Here is a 16,755-nt window from a genome sequence, read left to right on the forward strand (position 1 = left end):
CACCAGTGGAAACCTTTGTACAGGCAAAACAGCCTGCGCAACCATAGACTCTTCCTTATGTCGCTGGGTGGATCTGACTTTTCGGTGCTAATCTGTCATAGCGGGCACCCCTCTCCGGTTTCGTACCAAACCATGATAAGCACCGATGGCTATGTATAGACCAACTTCGAGCGATCTCGTCATCCTGCATGCATGGAATTCTGCATGGATGGACCCACTGCAGAAGCACAGAGCACACGCGGACTCACCGCTTTCCCATCGAAATGTACGTCTCACTTGGCTGTGCGCGTGAGAATGTATGTATGTATTTGATTGTCAAGTTCTACAGGATCTCTGAAATATGCTTCTCGCTTCGCAGTCAGCTGGTCAGAACTTAGCCACCCGAATATGAAACGAATCCTCCTGAAAGCGGTATACCGGTATGAACGGGACCGCTGCTTTTAATTTTCCGTATCCCAACTTCATGAACATGCAGACCAGAGAACAAGACTGGGTGGCTGTCGTAATTTGATGAGACTTGCCAAGTAACGTTCGAGCTGTGCTGGTGACGACGGAATTAGCAAAAAGGGATATGTGGTCGACTGCGTGACCAGCTGCATGATGAACGAGTTGCCAAGTAACAAATGATGTTGGTGCTGCCTCGTGCACAAGGCATGTTGTAGGTCCAAGGCCGAGTTGCTTAATCGGTGGAAGAGCGCACAGTGCAATGCCGGTCCGAGGTCATTTTACGATATATAGAACAATGTCGACTGCACTGGTGCTGGGGAGATCGCGAACAGGCAACGAACACCAGTCAAATATTGGGATATGTGCTTTAGAAGGTGGGAGTCTCAAGGCGCTTCCGAAGACTCCCGGCACACAGCAAAAGTGTGACGTTCTAAGAAGACAGCAACCACGCCTTGTTCCTGGAGCATCATGATCTTTAACCACAGTAGTTTGGATCAGATACGAAGCGGCGAAGTGCAGTCTTCTTATCGTGGATACTTGTGGCGGTTATTGTATGTTTTGCGAAGTGAGGGTGTAAACCAGTCAAATTGTTGCATTTTTGCGTCTTTGTGGGTGCGTCTCCCCACTATGTCGTTGGTTTACTCTCAGACAGGTATAATCCATTCCTTTTTTTTCTCGGAAAGCCCCAAAACCAGTGACTGGCCCATGTCATTCACATTTGCCAGGCAACATTGTGCAACTTTCTCGATTTCTGCGACGCCACCGATAATACACACCTACCACGCGCAGTGTCCACCATCCACGACAATACTGCGTATATATATATATAAGCATGCTGCGGGTCGGTGTTGCTGGATCCACTTACTTGCTTCCAGTGCAGAAGGTTGACGCATCAGAGGTAAGCCACGTCACAACGCCCCGAAGCTCGCCAGGTCTTGCAATTCGTCCAAGCGGATTCAAACGCGACCATTCGTCGAGCACTTCAGGCTGTGCATCGAGAAACGTTCCAATCATTCTATGTTTCCCGCTCAGCTACCAAAATGCGCACCTGGAAACTCATACGCACCGAGTATGTACATAACCAGGTGACAACATATTCACGCGAATCTTCTTGCATCCGAGTTCACACGCCATACTGCGAGCCATCTGCAGAACAGCTGATTTGGACGAGTTGTATGATACTACTTTAGCGCCCTAGAAGTACGCTCGTAAATCATGACGGTCCACTTGAGGCCGGATCGATCATACCTGGGAACCGACACTACCCCCTATAGAGGCGACCATTATGATACTACCTCCGCGACCGAAGCGTGCCATTTGCCGCCCGGCAGCCTGGGCAGTGAAGAAAACGCCGCTTGCATTCACGTCCATGACCTTGAACAAGAGAGAACGATTGTCAAGGCCACGAGTCTCTAAGTTCGAATAGACGTGGGCATACTTCTTTGAACGCCTCTGCGGGATATTCCAAGCAGTCTGTGGCACGCTTTCCAAGAATGCCGGCGGCCGCGACACAAATATCCAGTCGCTGTTCCTTATCACCAATCTCCTCCGCTTTCTTCCATAGTAGCTGTTGATCGCGTACGTCTGCAGTGAAGTACTCCAGCCTCGGATTATTCCCAAGCTTGCGGACGAAATCCTGGGAAGCCAGGAACACTTCTGAAGGTTCCTCGGGTAGATCGAAGCAATACACAACCCTTGCACCGGCCTCACATAGGGCAACTGCTATTTCGAGTCCGATGCCCCTATTTCCGCCAGACACGAGTGCGACGCGGTCAGTCAACGCAAACTCATCGAATATTTTCGGACGGGGTTGGACGGAAGGGTTGTATTTTGCCTCAAGAGCAGCCTCGATGCCCAGAGGACCTATAGGTGATGCGGATTGTATCTTCGCTCTCCTGAAAAATGGTTACAAGGATCAATTCCCACACGTCTGGGCTGTACTGACTGACTGACTTCGGATGTCATTGTAGCAGGTTAGATGCGGGTTAGGCGCTGCAATGAGGGAAAATGTCCTCATAGGCTGTCCTTATATAGTATTGCTGAGTGCTCTGTCTCAGCATGAGTCACGACAATTCTTCATCTGGCGAAGCAACTGCTTGATGCAACGATGAGAACTGCGAAAAATGATTCGTCAAGTCTCTCGGAGACTCAGCCTACTGTACCTTGCATGTAAATAGCTCCATTTCTACGGCCTTGGACTACATAGAAGTGGGAGCAGGCAGGGAGTGAATCGTGATGTGTGCGCATTGGAGAAGTAGCCAGTTCGCAGTTGCGGGATCGCGCCGAACAGCGGATGCCCAGGAGCTCCACCTTGTTCTCCTGGAAAGTCGTGCTCGCTGGCACGCTGCTAGACATCAAACTCAAAAGTTGCACATGGCGCCGCGATAAGATGTTCCCAAGTTCGCTATCACGTGACGGCTTTCCGGAGCCACATGCGCGGAAGCTTTTCCTGCAGCTCTGCTCACTTGGTGAGGTCCATGGATCCAGTGTTCAGACGAGATTGACAAGTCCCGGGTAGCGATTCTCTACCACACTAGCTTGCTTTGTGCGCGATTCCTGCTGAATAAGGTATTGCACTACATAGAAGGCCGCTATTGGACACTGGCGGACGCCGGCGCGCGCAGCAACTTGGAAAATTACACGACGGTCTGAGCAATTACTTTTTGACACGGGTGCATCATAATCTTTGACCACAATGGTTTGAGCCCAGATATCAGTTAACGAAACCCAGTGCTCTTATCATGGACATTATCTCGCTGGACTTTTCCTGCACTGGACTTCATCCACGTTCCACGGCTACGAAGGAGTTACTCATTCAACGTGTGTACAGTATTTAATGGGCTCTCGCTTACTCTCATATTTAGGGCCGATGCTGGGGATTGGATTGCATCCAAACTCTCGTTCAGATAACACCCACGTACTGTGGTTACAAGCCAGGATTCAAAAAAAACGAACGCTCTTAATGAGGACAGAGAAATTCGATGGCCCTCGCCCACTGCAGACTAGACGCACAATGGATTAAGCTTGTTCGTGCTCACCCCATTACTTCGCCATATTACTCACACGCACGGACTTGTAGCAGACGAGCAACCATTCTTGTGCCGGCGAGTTTGCGGTGCGAATGATTCTTAGCAACATTCCCGATTACACTGCTTGAGTCGTACCATAAATCTTTCAAAGATAACGAGACTGCAAGAACGAGTCGGTCATAATGGTTGAGGGGCTGAATGGTAGCGACGGATGTATCGTTTTGCCACGTGAGGGTCTGAACCAGTCGAATCCGCTACATGTTCACATCCCCTCTGTCGTACATGCCCCACCCCCTGCATCGTTAACTGATGCTGGATCACAAGTATAGACATTGGTTCACTCTCAGACAGGTACAATTCATCCCTCTGGTATTTTAGCTATGCTCTCAAGAACGGCCACAGACCCACATTTTCACCTTTCTAGACAATATCGTACAGCTTCCTCCATTTATTTCTTGGATTTCGACGGTACCTTTCAAAATTGCACATATCTACCATGCGCGTTGTCCACCATCGACAATAATACTGCACATTCACATGTAAGTCAGCATGCTGTAAATCAGTGTTATTAGGTCCACTTACTTGCTTCCAGTGCAGAAAGTAGACGCATCAGAGGCAAGCCAAGTTACAACGCCGCGAAGCTCGTCGGGTCTTGCGATTCGTCCAAGCGGGTTCATGCGGGAGCATTCATTGAGCAGTTCAGGCTGTTTATCGAAAAACGCCTCAACCAATCTATGTGTGTGCCCTGCTCAGCTATCAAAAATGCGCATCTAGAAACCACACTCACTGAGTACGTATTACACCAGGTGACAACGTATTCACGCGAATCTTTTTACCTCCCAGTTCACAGGCCATACTGCGAGCCATCTGCAAAATAGCCGACTTGGACGAGTTGTATGCTACCATTCTAAAGCCCTGGAAGTGAGCTCGTAAATCCTTACAGTCCACTTGAGGCGGAAGCAACAATACCTGGGCAGCGATACTACCCGCTATAGAGGCAACTATTATGATACTGCCTCCACGACCCAAGCGTGCCATTTGCTGCCCAGCAGCCTGAGCCGTGAAGAAAACCCCATTTGTATTCACGTCTATGACCTTGAGTAAGAGGGAACGATTGTCAAGGGCAAGACTCCAGGCCTAGTCAAATGGCGAGCGTACTTCCTTGAACGCTTCTGCAGGATATTCTAAACAGTCCATGTCGGGCCCGGCAATCCCAGCAACCGCGACACAAATGTCCAGTCGCTGCTCTTTATCGCCGATCTCCTCCGCTTTCTTCCACAGCAGTTGCTGATCGCGTACGTCTGCCCTGAAATACTCGAGCCTCGAATTGTTGCCGAGCTTGCGGACATAATCTTGGGAAGCAACAAACACCTCTGAGGGCTTCTCAGGTAGATCGAAGCAATACACAACTCGTGCGCCGGCTTCACACAGGGCAATTGCTGTTTCGAGTCCGATGCCCCCATTTCCGCCAGACACGAGTGCAACACGGTCAGCCAAAGCAAATTCGTCGAATATTTTCGGGCGAGGTTGGACGGAGGGGTTGTCTTTTGCCTCAAGAGCAGCCTCGATGCCCAGGGGACCTATAGGTGACGCGGATTGTATCTTCGCTCTCCTGGAAGATGGTTAGAGGGATTGATATCCATACGTTTTGGCCCTACTTACTGACAGACCTCAGATGTCATTGTAGCAGGTGAAATGGAGGTTAGGCGCTGCAATGAGAGAAATGCCCTCGTAGACTATCCTTATATATCGCCGGCAAGCGGTCTATATCAGCCATTAGTCACTACGACCCTTCTGACAAAGTAATGGTAATGCTTGATGCAATGACGGCATCTGCCAAAATCATTCCTCGAGTCTCGGAGATTCCTACCTGCACTCCAGAGCACCCCACGTACAAACAGCTCCGTTTCTGAGGTTTGGCAGAGGGTTAAATAGATATGGGTGCAGGCAGGGTGGGCACCAAAGAAATACGCGACTTCCCCACAAATGGAGAATTATACCATGAGATGCTGCCGCAGGGGCACGATGTTTGAAGAAAATTAATGCGCTTCCATTAGGACCATATTTTTGACTCAGAAGGCTGTACTGCTCCCATGCAAAATGATTAGTAGTAGTGGCCCACACTACGTCAGGCGTCCGAGCACAGTGCAACTTTGGGTAGCCTAATAGCATGCCAGTGAGCATGGTGCTCCTGAGACAACTGGTGTTCGGCATCTCGGACCGCTTTCGCCCCCGTCTCCCCTGCATCGTGAACTGCGCACTGCATTACAATTTTAGGCATAGATTGACTCTCAGACAGGTACACTCCATTCCCCTGGTTGTTTCGACAAGCCTTTAAACCTGTGATTGACCCAGGTCATTTACCTTTATCGTGTAGCTTCCTCCATTTCTGCGGCGCCCCGCGGAAAGCACATAACTACCACGCGCAATGTCCACCATCCATGATAATGCTGCAGATTCATATGTAAATCATTATGCTGTGGATCAATCTTATTAGGTGTACTCACTCGCTTCCAGTGCAGAAAGTAGACGCGTCAGAGGCAAGCCACGTTACAACGCCCCGAAGCTCGTCAGGTCTTCCGATTCGTCCAAGCGGATTCAAGCGCGACCATTCATCGAGCAGTTCAGGATGCGTATCGAGGAATGCTCCAGTCATTCTATTTATCCCGCTCAGCTTTCAAAATGTGCAACTGAAAAATCATACGCACTGGGTGTGTATATAACCAGGTGACAACGTATTCACGCGAATCTTCTTGCATCCGAGCTCACACGCCATACTGCGAGCCATCTGCAGAACAGCCGACTTGGCCGAAGTGTATGATGTCACTTCGGGACCCTGGAAATAATTCATGACGGTTCATTTGAGGCGGAATAGCCAATACCGTGACGGCGGCACTACCCGCCGCAGAAGCGATCATTATGATGCTCCCTCCACGACCAAAGCGTGCCATTTGCCTCCCAGCGGCCTGGGCCGTGAAGAAAACCCCATTTGTATTCACGTCGATGACCTTAAACGAGAAGGAACGATTGTCAAGGACAAGACTCTGGGTTTAGTTGGGCGGTGAACATACCTCCTTGAACGCTTCTCCGGGAGATTCCAAACAACCCGTGCCGGGCCTGACAATGCCAGCAGCTGCGACACAAATGTCGAGCCGTTGTTCCTTATCACCGATCTCTTCGGCTTTCTTCCACAGCAGTTGCTGGTCGCGCACATCTGCCCTAAAGTACACGAGCCTCGAATTATTCCCAAGCTTGCGGACGAAATCCTGGGAAGCTAGGAACACTTCTGAAGGTTCCTCAGGTAGATCAAAGCAATACACAACCCTTGCGCCGGCCTCACATAGGGTGATTGCTATTTCGAGCCCGATGCCCCTATTTCCTCCAGACACGAGTGCGACCCGGTCGGTCAATGCAAACTCGTCGAATATTTTCGGGCGAGATTGGATGGAAGGGTTGGCTTTCGCCTCCATGGCGGCTTCAATACCCAGGGGAGCTATGGGGGACGCGGATTGTATCTTCGCCCTCCTGGAAGATGGTTAGATGGATCAATTCCCTCAAGTTTGAACTGCACTTACTGGTGAACTCCGGACGTCATTGTAGCAGGTGAAATGCAGGTTAGGCTCTGCGATGAAAGAAAATGCCCTTAGCATAGACTGTCCTTATATACTACTGAGTGGTCTGTGTCAGCATCCTCGATGCAATGATTGGAACGGCGAAAAATGGTTTGCCGAGTCTCTTGGAGATTCCCACTCGCAATACTCCACAATACCTCACATGCGTTTCTGCAGCTTTGGCAGAAGGCTACATAGATATGGGAGCAGACAGGGAGCAAATGACGGTGATTGGATACCAAAGAAGTAACCGATTCTAGCCAAGTCGCATTCGGAGCTAGTCAATGAGTTCCCATCAGAACCATGATGTGATCCCACATAACGTGATTCTGAACGCTGTACTGTTTCCCTACCAAGTGATTCATAGCGGTGGCTCACGTTACGACAGATATCCGAAAACAGTGTAACTTGATAGTACCCGATACATAGCGTGTCAGTCGGAGCGAGAAAACATGATACTCCTTCTGAGGTCCGTCTGTTGTTCGGCGTTGTGCATTACATGAACCACCTTCTTCGGTGCCCAGATTCACTCCCTACTTGCTCCCATATCTGTGTAGTCCTCTGCCAAAGCCGTAGAAACAGAGCTATTCTTATTCACATGCAAGATACAGTGAAGTACACTTGGGAATCTCCGAGAGACTCGGGTGAATGATTTCCGCAGCTGCCACCGTTGCATCAAGCATTGCATTGCCCAAAGGTCCTTGCGATGATACGGAGCACTCAATAGTTTAAAAGGAGAGCCATAAGTACATTTTCTTTCATTGCAACGTGTAACCCACATCTCACCTCCCCGAAATGACATCCGAGGTCCAACAGTAAGTGAAGCCAAACCTGCGGAAATCGAACCTTGTAACCATCTTCCAGGAAAGTAAAGATACAGTCCGCGTCCCTCTATAGGTCCTCTAGGTATTGAAGCTGCCCTTGAGGTGAAAGCCAACCCCTTCGTCCAACCTTGTCCGAAAATATTCGACGAGTTTACCTTGGCTGATCGTGTTGCACTTGTGTCTGGCGGAAATAGGGGCATCGGACTTGAAATAGCAATCGCTCTATGCGAGGCCGGCGCACGAGTTGTGTATTGCTTCGATCTACCTGAGGAGCCTTCAGAAGTGTTCCTAGATTCCCAGGATTTCGTACGCAAGCTTGGGAATAACTCGAGGCTCGAGTATTTCAGCGCAGATGTACGCGATCAACACCTGTTATGGAAGAAGGCGGAGGAGATCGGCGATCAAGAGCAGCGATTGGACATCTGTGTCGCAGCCGCTGGCATTGCTAAGCCTAACATACACTGTTTGGAATATCCTGCAGAAACGTTCAAGGAGGTATTATCCACTTCTCAACCGTACCTAGAGGCTTCTTCTTGACAATTGCTCCTTGTTGATTAAGGTCATGGATGTGAATGCTAACGGGGTTTTCTTCACGGCCCAGGCTGGCGGGCGGCAGATGGCACGTTTCGGTCGTGGAGGCAGTATCATAATGGTCGCCTCTGTGTTGGGGAGTGTCGCTGCTCTGGTATGGTCGATTCCATCCTAAGTAGACTGTCATGATTTACGAACGTACTTCCAGGCCCACGGAGTGGCGCCATACAGCTCGTCCAAGTCGGCTGTTCTGCAGATGGCTCGCAGTATGGCATGTGAACTCGGATGCAAGAAGATTCGCGTGAACACGTTGTCACCTGGTTATATACATACTCAGTGAGTATGCCTTTTAAGGTGCATGTTTTAAAAGCTGAACAAGGATACATAGAATGATTGGGAGTTTTCTCGATAAACGGCCTGATCTGCTCGACGAATGGTCGCGCTTGAATCCACTTGGACGAATCGGAAGACCCGACGAGCTTCGCGGCGTTGTAACGTGGCTTGCCTCTGATGCGTCGACTTTCTGCACTGGAAGCGAGTGAGCGGACCCCATAACACTGATCCGCAACTTACTCATATATGAACCCGCAGCATTGTTGTCGATGGTGGACATTGCGCGTGGTAGGTATGTATTATCCGCGGGCTTCACTGAAATGGAGGAAGCTGCACGATATCGCGGGTAAAGGTGCCAAGGGACGTGGGCCTTTGGGGTTTCCGAAAAATTACAATGGGTTGTGCCTGTCTGAGTGAATCAATGTTTAACAGAGAAATGAAGCACACGGTTCACGATACAGGGGGTGAGACGTACGGAAGGGAGAATGCAAGGTCGCGAAAATGCAGCGGATTTCACTGGTTCGCGCCCTCACTTCATGCAGGTCCAATCATCGTTACAACCCATTCCACTGGTCTGCAAACGAATCTGACTCGATATCTTCAATTTACTTTCCTTCCTGTGGCTCCTACAGTACCAGTTAGCATGCTTTCCCTGCAGAACAAAATGAAGTGTTCAACACGGATGATTAAACGGCTCGCCATCGTCAACTTGTGATCCGCTAAAGACTATACGTACTGGAGAAGATCCGCGAGATGTAATCGGGAATGTTGCTCAGAATCCACACCAAAAACTTGTCAAGATAGCAATGGTTGCCCTTCTACTGCCAGTTCGTGCGCATGATTTGTACTGTGCGCTAATGGGATAGTTGCGGGATGAGGACGAACAAGGGAAGAAATGCTCGATCGATGCCTGTCGTACTGAAACTTTCGAACGACTGGTGAAAACAAAAACCAGGAGTATTACACATACCAAACCGATATCTAGTGCGAATAGTCTTATAGTTAGGTTAGGAGGATTGCAGACTAACAGCTCTTCGTGCTGAACTTGAGCATGCGGGATAGTAATACATAAACATGGTGTAGATGGGTGATAAAGTTAGAAATGCTAATAGACGGCGTGAGATCATCCGGACGAGTTATCACGGGTTTGCACCGGCGTTGCAGTTAGTTACTGACACTGACAGCTACTCTGCCTTGACACACGTTATGGCTTCCGGAACAGCTTTCGCTGCCAGAGGAGGTCGTCATTTTTACAAGAGCGGGCCCAGGAACCAAGGCAGGAACAACAACGCATCAAAGCCTTCACCGACCCACTGTAAGTGTCCGAACGTCATGTCACCTGTGTGCCTTCTCAAAAGGTCCAGTCCTCTGTCTTCCAATTGCAAGTATAACATTCTTGGTCATACTGAGTGAATGGTGATCGCATCAAACAGGGACATCATGTCCGTTTGCAAGAGGCCGTTTCGTCATTTACGGACGGATTACTGCAATGCACGCCTGCGTTGCCTGGTCTTGATCGCTCCATCGTGATTGCCCCTCGCCGTCTGCATCTTACACTAGGGGTCATGACCCTGGATGATGGCACTTCAGCAAACTTCAGCAATGAGTCTGCGCCGACAACGTCCAAGACTCTTCAAGATGCGCTCTCTTTATTGCTCTCTTTGAAACCGCGTATCATGGAGTTGCTGTCAGGGAGTCGTCTGTGTGTACCTCTCCATAGGATGAACATCATGGAGCCCGACGGTGGCGATCCCGACAATGCACATGTTCTGTGGTTGGGACCCTCGCACGGCAGCGAAGACGCTCGTCGGCTGCAAAGGATTGGCGGTAAGTTTCTGTCAGCCGTTCAGATCCGAAGTCCGTCCTCATATGCTTTTGTCTTGGCACAGATATAGTGAGCACGACGTTTAGGGAGGCAGGGTTCATTTCGGAACGGCGCCCACTCAAGGTACATATAATCGTACCTATTCGGAGCTTTCGCGATTCGAGCGCTAACCCGTGATGGTACTGACGTAGTTACATTGCACTGTCCTAAACACGATTTACCGCAAGCCAAGGCCCAGGGGTCCCCGGCAACCATTCTCATACCGAGCACTGGTCATGTCTGCCGCTGCACGCCCGTTTTTCCCTGCGCCGGCCCAATTTCGCGATGCGATTGAGGTTGATTTTGGTACGTGGGATGTGGAAGAGATACAGCTGTGTAAGATGGGAAGCTATGGACGCGATGGGGAGTATGTTAGTTGTGGTGGCTTTTCGTTATTATCATGAGACACGCTATCATATTTAGGTTGGATGTGAGCCCCTGTCTTGTTTGCCAAGCAAGCTTCGCACGCACAGGCCTGTGGCTGTGCTGCCGAGTGGCACAGCCTGGGGCCGATGTATTGAGATTGAAAGACCGATTGAAAGGCCGACATGGTATCATCGTGCGACTTTCTTGTCTCGCTCAACACCAACCGTCCTCCAACACAAGTGCGCCCGCTCTACGAACACCGTCTAACTTGCATACATTCGCATAATGTCTGAGATCAGGAGGAAGCTTGTCATCGTCGGTGATGGTGCTTGTGGAAAGGTCTGCTTATTTGCTGCTGTTCGACGCTGTTCGCTGATATCGACCAATTATTAGACCTGTTTATTGATTGTTTTCTCGAAAGGAACGTTCCCTGAGGTACCCTCCTACTTCTTTCATTTTACCCTTGTGCATACAAACGTTGCCACAGGTTTACGTTCCCACCGTCTTCGAGAACTACGTGGCGGACGTCGAAGTTGATGGCAAACACGTCGAATTGGCGCTATGGGATACGGCTGGACAAGAAGACTACGACCGTCTCCGACCCCTCAGTTACCCGGATTCTCATGTCATCCTGATCTGTTTCGCGGTGGATTCACCAGACTCTCTGGACAACGTGCAGGAGAAGGTGTGATTTTCTATTTGGTCGTCTGCCTCCGTCTCCAGTGCTGTTTACTGACAGAACATGCCGAACGAATAGTGGATTTCTGAAGTCATGCACTTCTGTGCTGGTTTGCCTATCATTCTCGTTGGATGCAAGAAGGATCTTCGACGGGACCCTCGGGTGATCGAGGACCTTAGGAAGACTGGCCAGCGCCCGGTTACCCCAGAAGAGGTACCATTTCCATCCTCATCTGTATGCGACCGAGATGCATGATCCGTTTTACAGGGTATGGCTGTGGCAAACAAGATTGGCGCGAAGCACTACCTGGAGTGCTCTGCGCGGACGGGCGAGGGTGTGCGTGAGGTATTCCAGTACGCCACGAGGGCCGCGCTGCTTAGTCGGCCCAAAAGCAACAAGAGACACGGCTGCGTGGTTCTGTAGACTCATTTGTATAGGTCGTGTTGGCTCTTGTGTACACACCCGTACCTCCCGTCTTGCTCTCTGGCTACTTGTGTCGTCTTCACCCGTTCCTCGCGTGGTGTGGCGCGAGTTCGTTGCTCACGCCATCGACGTCGTCTCCTCTCTACCCTCTACTCTTTTGTCTCGTAACCTCAAGAGTCCATACCCTTCACGACTAGTACTGTTATTAGCAATCCCCATGATCTGACATTTTTCTCTTTTTCTGCTCACTCGCGTGAACCATGCGGTCATGTATGAGGTCGGTGGTGTTCTGACTATCACCGCCATGATTCGTGCCATCAGCCTCGTGGTGGTGGTGGTGGTATTTTCTGGTAAATTTTTCTAAGATTGAATGGAAGCTCCTTAACATTGCCAGTTCAGTGCAGCGGTTGAGGTGATTGTTTGCTGAGTGCTGTGGTTGGACAATATTCCAATCGCATGCGTATCTCAAGAACTGCGCGAAGCTCCCGGGGGTATTACACATGGCGCTGGAGCCATCCGTGGAATTACAACGGCAAGTACGCAGTTGTCATGTGATTTTTGGCTATGTCAATGACGTTCATTGTTCCGCCTGCCAGCTGGTATTTGAGCCACATGATGGGCTTAGGTTGACGGGTGCACACCGGACCCGCCAACGACTGACGCTTTCGATCGACAGGAAGTCTTGTTCTATGGCACGAAGCCCGTCATAACGTGCTTCACTCCACATGCGCGCGAAAGCTCCCTGCACAGACTACTCGTTTCAAACCGATCGCACCGATCACATCGTTTCCGGATGCCGCCCGGCGCAAGGTGACCTAAGGTGACCTGGAATCACCCTGGTAATTCCGAGGGACTAGGACCGATGATGGCCGTCGGATTCGAACAAGAAATCATGACGTGCTGACGAAGACTTCCATCCCGATGAGAAAACCGTACCCTTGATTACCTTGGCCCCTTTGGAACTTGGTTAGTACTGGTAAACTTGAACGAATCGAGTGCTTTTGCTCTTCGCATGTTTATCGCATGCGTAACCAGTCACGATGGGAAGAACGTACCTTCCACCGTTCGTTCAGCGAGATGGTACGTTTTAAGTAATGCATTGGCCGTGAAATGCTGACGTTCTGTTGCACAGAACCCAGTGACTTTGTAGTGTGATCACCACCTCTTTGTTATTGGTCCTGTGACTTGATGTCCCATGCATGAACTCCTTTGCACTCGAAGCAGAGAGGAGTTCTACAAGTGCAGAGGAAAGCTGTGTAAGCAACAGCAACCATGTTGATCCTCATCCTCTTCGCGACTCATTGGGGTGTCACATTCTGGCGGGCGGACCCCAAGAAGGGGTCCTTTCGTCAAGTGCTCGTTACCGTGCAGGCTATCTCCAGCTCCACTGCGTCACCACCGCAGTACATTCCCTCGAGATCCTTCCGTCTACCTTTTCTTGCCAAACCCGATATCGGTGACATACTCGCGGGTAATTGGTATTTGGCCCGTCTCCGTCTCCAACGACGGCTTACATGAAAGAGCTCAGCCGTTACGATCGACATACCAAGCGATCGTAGGATTCCTGACTTCCGGATACGCCGCAAGCGAGCAAGCTTTCGCGGTTCTGTTCCCGCGGTATGTTTGCAGGGAACTTTGCCCCCCTTTCCCCCCTTATTACCGTGTCTTTTGTCGGACATTTGCTCTGACACTCTGTTCAGACGCCACGAATTCGAATCTTCCTCGATTCTGGCAGTAATTTTGCGTTGGCGCTTCGTCCGCTATTAAAATGTCTCGGCACGCTCAGAGTCATGTATACCCAAATATCCCCACGTGTCCATCGAACAATCGAACCCCGCTATCACTCTTCGCTCGGTCTGGCATGCCCGGGTCTGTAGAAGTCGACCTTACACATCTAGTAACTCACCATCCTTATCGTTCCCTGCTGGTCACAAGATCCCTTGAAAAGTTCCCTATGGTATGCGAAAAAGAACTTCGGGAACGTGGCCTACCCATGAGGCGTCCACGTGGGCACCTATCTGTCCATCGATGTCTAGACTTTTAATTCTAGCCGCGGTTTTTGGCCAGACCGGACTATCGGACAGAAAAGTGGGGTATGGCCATTTGTTTATGTTCTGAGCCTGGAATTGCGGAACCTATGTGTGGAATGGTCAAAGTGATGATCTCCTTTCCCTTTCCACTTTCCGTGGAGCTATCATTCATATCCGACTTGGACGGGTCTCAGCGGCCTCCACTATGTGAGAGCCCTAGCAGATGGGTCTAGGGCCGCTGGCGCAGTTCAGGGGATATGGGTGGAGTGTTTGCAGACGGTGAGGAGACTCCCAAGGTCATTGGTACTCCAATCTGTCTTGGTCCAAAGCTGGGAGTGATAGAGACTGAAGATGCATAGTGGACAGAGGATTACTTGCCAGATGAGATTTCGCAGATGACTGTAAATATTATGATCATCAGATTGCAGACAGGGCCGGAGTTGAGCAACGTGAAGTGCTGCAGATACTACGGTACGATCAAATGTGCCCATACCATCACGCAGACGATCGTATTTCGTCAGCGTTTGTAAGCAGTCTGAGCAGACGGGTTCAAGCCTGTTGTTCATCTTTGATGGCATCACTGGTCACCCCTGGGCTATGCAAGTTTTGGAACCAAGTTGCTCTTCCAGAACGCATAATTACCCAACGTCGCTGGAATTATACGGCACTGCACAGGACTATACTTATAACCATTGGGGTTGCTCGCTGCTGAAACAGATGTGGATTAGAAATCCGTATTCAGAGGGTGCCTTGGTATGCGTACTGATGCAGTGCCCATACAATTCAAGTGGTTCCTATGTGTATTTCTACGCGGATATGGGCAAATGTCACCCAATGCCCCTTGGGACTTCGATCGTTGACCAGTGAGGGACAGGTTTATCCACCTTATATGGTAGGTAGGATACCCATCTAGTGCGTGGGTATGTTTTGATCTATCCCTCTGATTAAGTCCTGCAGGCACGGGTGCCTCTTCGGCCAAGCGCAGTGGCGTCGTCCAAGCGCAAGTTCAGACACGCTGTGTTGCATGATGAATGACACCTAGGGATTAATGATTCAAATCATCCACTTGGGCTCTGTCGAGTAACGAACACACGGCGAGATAAGGCCTCCCCTGGCCCTCATGGCTCGCCCATATGCCCCGAAGAAATCAGGCGTCAAACGCTGGCGTTTCATCCTGAAGGTGTCGCACCCCTTGATGCGCGAAGACAAAGGGAAAGGTTATTTGGGCCACTTGCCGCATAGTCGGCCGCGGATTACAACGTCCATAAAATGGTAAAAGGTAAACGCGAGAATCGCAGCTAAGATGGTCATATGTCAATACCACGTCCGGAACGGTAAGTCGACTCCGAACCGGTCGAAGTACAAAGCTGCCGTCGGGTCGCGGAGATTGTTCCGCATGCCGGTGGCGCAGCCGCTGCCAATAGACTCCCATCGATACGTACTACAAGACTTACAAAGATGGGTAGTACGGGCCCGAAGTGCTGGTCGCGGAAGGTTCCTCCTCCCAAGTTCCTCGAAGGAACCAGCATTCGACTTCGTACGAGTGCCGTGATGCATTGTACTGCGTAGCTGCGTATAATTCTGGACGAGGAACAATCACTAAAAGTTCTTCGGCGAACCAAAGATGTTGATATCGAGGAACAATGCTCGGCATTGCCGGATAAAAGTGGTGGTAGATGGGGAGGGTATTTTAAGGTATTTCCTTGTATTCCCCGAGTCTCGGGCTTTGATGAGTCTACGTCATCGAAAACCCGTAATCTGCTGTCGCTTTTGTCAACAATGAACCGAAAGGCTGACATTATTAGTGAACACCACCGAACCTAGAACACGATGAGACGGGTGTAGGGTCGACTGGAAAATGAGACGTATGGACTGCCATAGTTTGATAGTTACGTACTTGAGAAGCGCTGTACCTCAGGTGGATCTAACACTCGAGGAGGATGGCAGGAGGATAATTTACGAGACAAACTCGAAAATCTTGGCGAAGGGAGATTACACTTGCCAAGGTACCTGACTGGTCATATGAGGGACCAGGTACAGGGCAACCTGTGGTTGGATGGACATAATAGCTTGGTAGCAGTGTAAATGGGCGCCCATTAGGAAGCGTCATCGCCTTGAATGGTCACACCTGAAGATGATCGTCCGCGATTCTCCGATTCACCGTCAGATCGGCCGTAGCTTTTGTTGGCGGTTTGCTTTGGCTGCGACCTCTCTCGTGGTCGCTAAAGCTCGGCGAAAGCCTGGCGATAATTGTCAATCCCTGAAGAGGAAGCGTGACAAACCGGCACTCGCCATCAGTCCTTTGTTCTGCAATGGGACCCGTGTAAGTTCTCCTACGTACAAGGGGAAACAGCGCAGGCTGGATGTGGAAGGGGTGTTCCACAAGCCGAGGAAAATGGAATCCGTGGTCCGTTTTGTTGGAAATACTGTGACCAGAAAGAATGATCGCGGAGGTTCAGCCTAAGGCACTCACTAACGGAACCTATCATGATCCATTTTTGTGGACACAGGTAAGTTCGATGGATCTGCTGGCCAGGCCTGGCTGCCAGGGTGCCTGCTGTCGAAAACATAGGTGCATCCACCGAAATAGGCAAGGGGGTACTCCACATTTCTGATCT

At 50.3% G+C, this 16,755-nt stretch overlaps 7 protein-coding genes across 7 annotated transcripts; 4 read left to right on the forward strand and 3 right to left on the reverse strand.

The window, feature by feature from the left end:
- Positions 1 to 931: 931 nt before the first annotated feature.
- F5J12DRAFT_419358 (uncharacterized protein) lies at positions 932 to 2,552 on the reverse strand. Its single transcript, XM_051739332.1, has 6 exons — positions 2,393 to 2,552; positions 1,886 to 2,342; positions 1,696 to 1,821; positions 1,514 to 1,641; positions 1,313 to 1,462; positions 932 to 1,257 (listed from the first exon to the last, which is right to left on the reverse strand). Exons 1-6 carry the CDS (start codon positions 2,410 to 2,412, stop codon positions 1,224 to 1,226), a joined length of 915 nt encoding a protein of 304 aa, XP_051596035.1. The 5' UTR covers positions 2,413 to 2,552; the 3' UTR covers positions 932 to 1,223.
- A 1,415-nt stretch (positions 2,553 to 3,967) lies between these two features.
- Positions 3,968 to 5,158, reverse strand: F5J12DRAFT_785872 (uncharacterized protein; the record flags this gene model as incomplete). The annotated part of the gene is made up of 5 exons (XM_051743321.1): positions 3,968 to 4,001; positions 4,059 to 4,208; positions 4,264 to 4,613; positions 4,635 to 5,088; positions 5,139 to 5,158. The coding sequence occupies 5 exons, from the start codon at positions 5,156 to 5,158 to the stop codon at positions 3,968 to 3,970; spliced, it is 1,008 nt and encodes a 335-aa protein (XP_051596036.1).
- A 596-nt stretch (positions 5,159 to 5,754) lies between these two features.
- On the reverse strand, positions 5,755 to 7,295 carry F5J12DRAFT_922560 (uncharacterized protein). The gene is made up of 6 exons (XM_051749318.1): positions 7,052 to 7,295; positions 6,548 to 7,001; positions 6,359 to 6,484; positions 6,185 to 6,312; positions 5,984 to 6,133; positions 5,755 to 5,926 (listed from the first exon to the last, which is right to left on the reverse strand). Exons 1-6 carry the CDS (start codon positions 7,069 to 7,071, stop codon positions 5,893 to 5,895), a joined length of 912 nt encoding a protein of 303 aa, XP_051596037.1. The 5' UTR covers positions 7,072 to 7,295; the 3' UTR covers positions 5,755 to 5,892.
- A 587-nt stretch (positions 7,296 to 7,882) lies between these two features.
- On the forward strand, positions 7,883 to 9,242 carry F5J12DRAFT_962783 (uncharacterized protein; the record flags this gene model as incomplete). The annotated part of the gene is made up of 6 exons (XM_051749958.1): positions 7,883 to 7,902; positions 7,962 to 8,406; positions 8,471 to 8,596; positions 8,651 to 8,778; positions 8,831 to 8,980; positions 9,034 to 9,242. The coding sequence occupies 6 exons, from the start codon at positions 7,883 to 7,885 to the stop codon at positions 9,065 to 9,067; spliced, it is 903 nt and encodes a 300-aa protein (XP_051596038.1). The 3' UTR covers positions 9,068 to 9,242.
- Positions 9,243 to 9,892: 650 nt separating this feature from the next.
- Positions 9,893 to 11,098, forward strand: F5J12DRAFT_857752 (kinase A anchor protein). Its single transcript, XM_051746744.1, has 5 exons — positions 9,893 to 10,090; positions 10,140 to 10,156; positions 10,209 to 10,602; positions 10,665 to 10,723; positions 10,792 to 11,098. The coding sequence occupies exons 1-5, from the start codon at positions 9,982 to 9,984 to the stop codon at positions 11,041 to 11,043; spliced, it is 831 nt and encodes a 276-aa protein (XP_051596039.1). The 5' UTR covers positions 9,893 to 9,981; the 3' UTR covers positions 11,044 to 11,098.
- A 96-nt stretch (positions 11,099 to 11,194) lies between these two features.
- Positions 11,195 to 12,352, forward strand: F5J12DRAFT_857755 (P-loop containing nucleoside triphosphate hydrolase protein). The gene is made up of 5 exons (XM_051746745.1): positions 11,195 to 11,344; positions 11,399 to 11,440; positions 11,493 to 11,690; positions 11,763 to 11,897; positions 11,952 to 12,352. Exons 1-5 carry the CDS (start codon positions 11,291 to 11,293, stop codon positions 12,105 to 12,107), a joined length of 585 nt encoding a protein of 194 aa, XP_051596040.1. The 5' UTR covers positions 11,195 to 11,290; the 3' UTR covers positions 12,108 to 12,352.
- Positions 12,353 to 13,072: 720 nt separating this feature from the next.
- Positions 13,073 to 13,970, forward strand: F5J12DRAFT_419668 (uncharacterized protein). The gene is made up of 3 exons (XM_051739336.1): positions 13,073 to 13,187; positions 13,240 to 13,578; positions 13,636 to 13,970. The coding sequence occupies exons 2-3, from the start codon at positions 13,380 to 13,382 to the stop codon at positions 13,872 to 13,874; spliced, it is 438 nt and encodes a 145-aa protein (XP_051596041.1). The 5' UTR covers positions 13,073 to 13,187; positions 13,240 to 13,379; the 3' UTR covers positions 13,875 to 13,970.
- Positions 13,971 to 16,755: the final 2,785 nt, after the last annotated feature.

Source organism: Pisolithus orientalis, assembly GCF_024613125.1.
Source record: "Pisolithus orientalis strain OTSU chromosome Unknown F5J12scaffold_44, whole genome shotgun sequence".
NCBI lineage: Eukaryota > Fungi > Basidiomycota > Agaricomycetes > Boletales > Pisolithaceae > Pisolithus > Pisolithus orientalis.